The 4,260-nt window shown below is 38.3% G+C and overlaps 1 protein-coding gene across 1 annotated transcript; it reads left to right on the forward strand.

Moving 5' to 3' along the window:
• Positions 1-797: 797 nt before the first annotated feature.
• Positions 798-1,595, forward strand: LOC138903109 (uncharacterized). Its single transcript, XM_070191024.1, has 2 exons — positions 798-1,175; positions 1,218-1,595. Exons 1-2 carry the CDS (start codon positions 798-800, stop codon positions 1,593-1,595), a joined length of 756 nt encoding a protein of 251 aa, XP_070047125.1.
• The last annotated feature ends 2,665 nt before the right edge of the window (positions 1,596-4,260 follow it).

Genomic DNA, 4,260 nt, shown 5'->3' on the forward strand with positions numbered 1-4,260 from the left:
CAAAAGCATAAGTTAAACGTGAGTTGAGAGCAAAATAGCAAGACATTTTGCAAGCAATTCCTGTGCGATTCAAGTGTGCGAACCTGAAGCTACGTGAACCAAATAGAAGAACCAGTTCAAGTGTCTGTCTTTTATTCTAGTTCAATTATAGTAGGTGGTTTTCAAATTGTACCTTTCAGCTTTATCTAGAAGCAGTTGAAATAGGTACTCTGAGTATTCAAGTTAGAGTTAACTTGAAGTTGTTGCAACAGTTAGAGACTGGTTGCCACAACGGGATTAGAGGTAATCCTTAGATTTACAAAGAGTCTTTGTAAATGCTGTTTTAGCTCAGTGATTTAGTGAAGTGTTGGAAAAAATTCTACTGAGTAGTAAGTCGTAGTTTTTTCACCTTTTGAGCCGGGTGTTTTTTCACGTAAAAAAACATACTTGTGCTATTTACTTTCCGCATTTACTATTTTAGCAACAGTAGGTTAAGGAACACTTAGAAGAATCAGGTCCTTCTATAATCAGTGCACGCGAAAATTGGATACCACACAAATTATCCCCCTCCCCCCTTGTGTGGCATTGACATATAAAATATCAATTGGTATTAGAGCAGGTTACCCTTGAATAGGCTAACACATTAGGAGAAAATCAAGATGAGTGCACCAACTGAAAACTGGGAAGGGCAATCCATTGCTAGGCCACCACTCTTCAATGGCCGGTACTACTCTTGGTGAAAAAACATGATGATAGATCACAACATAGGAGAAGACTATGAGCTATGAGACATTGTCACAGATGGCTCACTGGTTACCATGAAGATAAATACTGAAGGAGTAGAGGTACCAAAGACAAGAGTAGATTGCACAGTTGAGGACTTGAAGAAATGGGAGAAGAATGCCAAAGCCAAGAAGTGGCTTGTTTGTGGACTTGGTCCAAATAAGTATAGCAGAATCCAAAGTTGTACAACTGCCAAGAAAATCTGGGACACTCTGCAAGTGGCTCACGAAGGAACACCTCAGGTGAAAAGGTCCAGAGGAACTCTACTATATTCTCAATATGGGAACTTTACTATGAAGGAAGGAGAAACCATTCAAGAGATGTACACAAGGTTCACTACATTGACAAATGAACTAAAGTCTCTTGGAATGATTATTTCTAAAGAAGATAGAGTCGAGAAAATATTGACAAAGGTTCTGCCTGTTACTTAGGAGAGCAAAATTACTGCCATTCAGGAATCAAAGAACATTGCCACCCTCCCACTGGATGAATTAATTGGAAATCTCACTGCTTATGAACTTAGTAGACAAACTATGAAAATGGATGTAACAAAGAAGGAAAGGAGTCTGGCACTCAGAATCACTGAAGGTTCTGATCTTGAAGATAATGAAATGGCTATGATCACTAAGGATTTCAAGAAATACTTGAGGAGAGGAAAGGGTCCTTCAAGAAGTGGAAGCTATAGTAAATCAAAAGTTCCTGAGAAGCAAACCAATGGTGGATGCTACAAGTGTGGAAAGACTGATCACCACATCAAAAACTGTCCCCAATGGGAAATTGAATGGAAGAAGGAAAGAGCTGAACGAAGGAACAGGAAGAAGGAACATGTTTAACCAAAGAAAAGCAAAGGATCAACCAAGGATATGGTTGCTGCTTAGGGAGAAAGCTCAGATGATGATGATAGGGATGAACAAGCACTTATGGCCATTGGAGAATCTGATGAGGAAACTGAAGTAAGTGTAATTCATCTCAAAGATAAGATTAAATTGTTGTCTAAAGAAAGGTTATTTGTGTTACTTCTAGAACTAATTGATAAATCTGAGGATATAAACAACGAAAAGGAACAGTTGTCTAAAAGATGTGTGATTTTAAAGGCTAAGTGCAAAAACCTAGAACTTAGGGTTAGTGAAACTGTAAGTGAAAATACTGTTTTGAAGAACCAGGTTCATACACTTGACTCAACTGTCCTAGAGCTTAGATCTGAAAATCTAAAACTAAAATTAGGAACAGGTAAAAAGACAGCTGATCACACACAACTCACTCTAGAAGAAAATATAGGAAAAATACAAGATGAATTGTATAAAAAAAGATAAGCAGGTAAGAATCCTAAAGGAGGATTAAAGCAAGGTCAAGTATGAGCTAGATAGAACTTGTAAATGGAACAGGTCCTCCGATGCACTTTCATGGCTACAGGAACATCATAGTAGCAACAGAAGAGGACCTGGCTTTGGGAACCTGGTACCTAAATGGGATCCTAAAAGCAAGTACCTCACACTTCCTGAGAACAAGATTTGCACACACTATGGTAAAACAGGTCACTATAAAAGTGAATGCACTGCAAAAGAAAAGGCATATCAAAAGAACAAAGAATTTGTTCAAGGGAAAAATAGGCTACGAAGTTGTGCTAAAAAGAATTTAATTCATCCTTTTGCCTATAGAAAGGTACCCAAACTAGTTTGGGTTCCTAAGACTAACCCCTGATTTCTTTTTGCAGGTCCAAGTGAAGGAGAGCAGTCAAATATGGTACATGGATAGAGGCTGCTCAAGGCACATGATAGGAAAGAAGAACCAGTTCCTTTCACTTGAGGACCTTAAAGGAGGTAATGTCTCATTTGGAAATGGGAAGAAAGGTGAGATCATTGGGGTTGGAAAGGTAGGCAAGAATGATTCTCATTCTATAGTACAGTCTAATAAGTGTATCACAACTGTGTGATAGAGGTAACATAGTAGCATTCACATATACCAAATGCTTTGTGATTAATCTTACCACTGACAAGATAGTTTTGCAGGGAAAAAGAGTGAACAACATATATGTTGTAGATCTGTCCACACTTTCAGAAAATGAACTCACTTGCTTAAGTGTGTTGGATAATCCCCTCCTTTGGCACAAGAGACTTGGACATGCCAGTCTAAGTCAACTCAATAAACTTGTCTCCAAGGACTTGGTGATAGGACTGCCTAATATTAAGTTCAAGGAAGCTAAGGTTTGTGAGGACTGTGCAAGGGAGAAGCAGGTAAGATCCTCTTTTAAAAGTAAAAAAGTGGTAAGCACCACCAGGACGATGGAACTGGTCCATATGGATCTTTATGGACCAATGAGAATATTAAGCAGATGTGGTAAGAGATATGTGATGGTGTTTATTGATGATTACTCTAGGTTTACTTAGACATTATTTTTAACATCTAAAAATGAAGCATTTGACATGTTCACTTCGTTTGCTAGAAAAACTCAGAAATAACTATGTAATATACTTGCATCAATTAGGTCTGATCATGGTACTGAATTTGAGAATGCTAAATTTGCTGAATTTTATGATGAACATGGCATAGATCATAACTTTTCTGCTCCTAGGACTCCACAACAAAATGGAGTAGTTGAAAGAAAGAATAGGACACTTGAAGATATGGCTAGGAATATGCTTATTTCTAGTAAATTGCCCCATAGTTTCTGGCTAGAAGCTCTGAACACTGCATGTTACATCATAAATAGGTGCATGACTAGACCTCTTGTAGAGAAGGCTCCCTATGAGTTACTTAAAGGGAGAAAGCCAAACATATCCCATCTTAGGCATTTGGATGCAAGTGCTTTGTGCACAATAATGGTAAAGACTCCCTAGGTAATTTTGATCCCAGAAGTGATGAGGGGGTATTCTTGGAATATTCTTCACATAGTAAAGCTTACAAGATTTATAACAAAAGAACTATGTATGTATAAGAAAGTGTACATGTAGCTTTTGATGAAACTAACATTCTTTCAGAGAGACAGGAACATGAAGATGAAGCAATTAGGCTGGTTAGAAACTCAAATGAAACCACAACCCAGACTGAAGCTGCACTAAAGGAAGGAACAGGTGATGGAACAGGTCCTTCTACCCAGGGCAACCTGACAGGGGGAACTGAACAAAGAAGAACTGATCCTCAAACCCTGAGGGAACCTATCCATGAACGTGTTCCTCAACAACAAAACATTGAAAGAACATCTAAGGGAAACCAGCTGGTTGTGAAACCTTATAAATACCAAAATTCCCATCCCATTGAGAACATAATTACTGATCCAACCTCTGAAATCAAAACCAGATCTTCTTTGAAAAATCTTTGTACTTTTGATGCTTTTCTATCTCTTATTGAACCTAAACATGTTGCTGAGGCTTTGCAGGATGCAGACTAGGTGAATGCAATACATGATGAACTCAACCAATTTGAGAGAAGTCAAGTTTGGCATATGGTACCAAGACCCAAGGACAGATCAGTAACTGGCACTAAATGGGTCTTCAGAAA

Source organism: Nicotiana tomentosiformis, chromosome 12 (assembly GCF_000390325.3).
Source record: "Nicotiana tomentosiformis chromosome 12, ASM39032v3, whole genome shotgun sequence".
Taxonomy (NCBI): domain Eukaryota; kingdom Viridiplantae; phylum Streptophyta; class Magnoliopsida; order Solanales; family Solanaceae; genus Nicotiana; species Nicotiana tomentosiformis.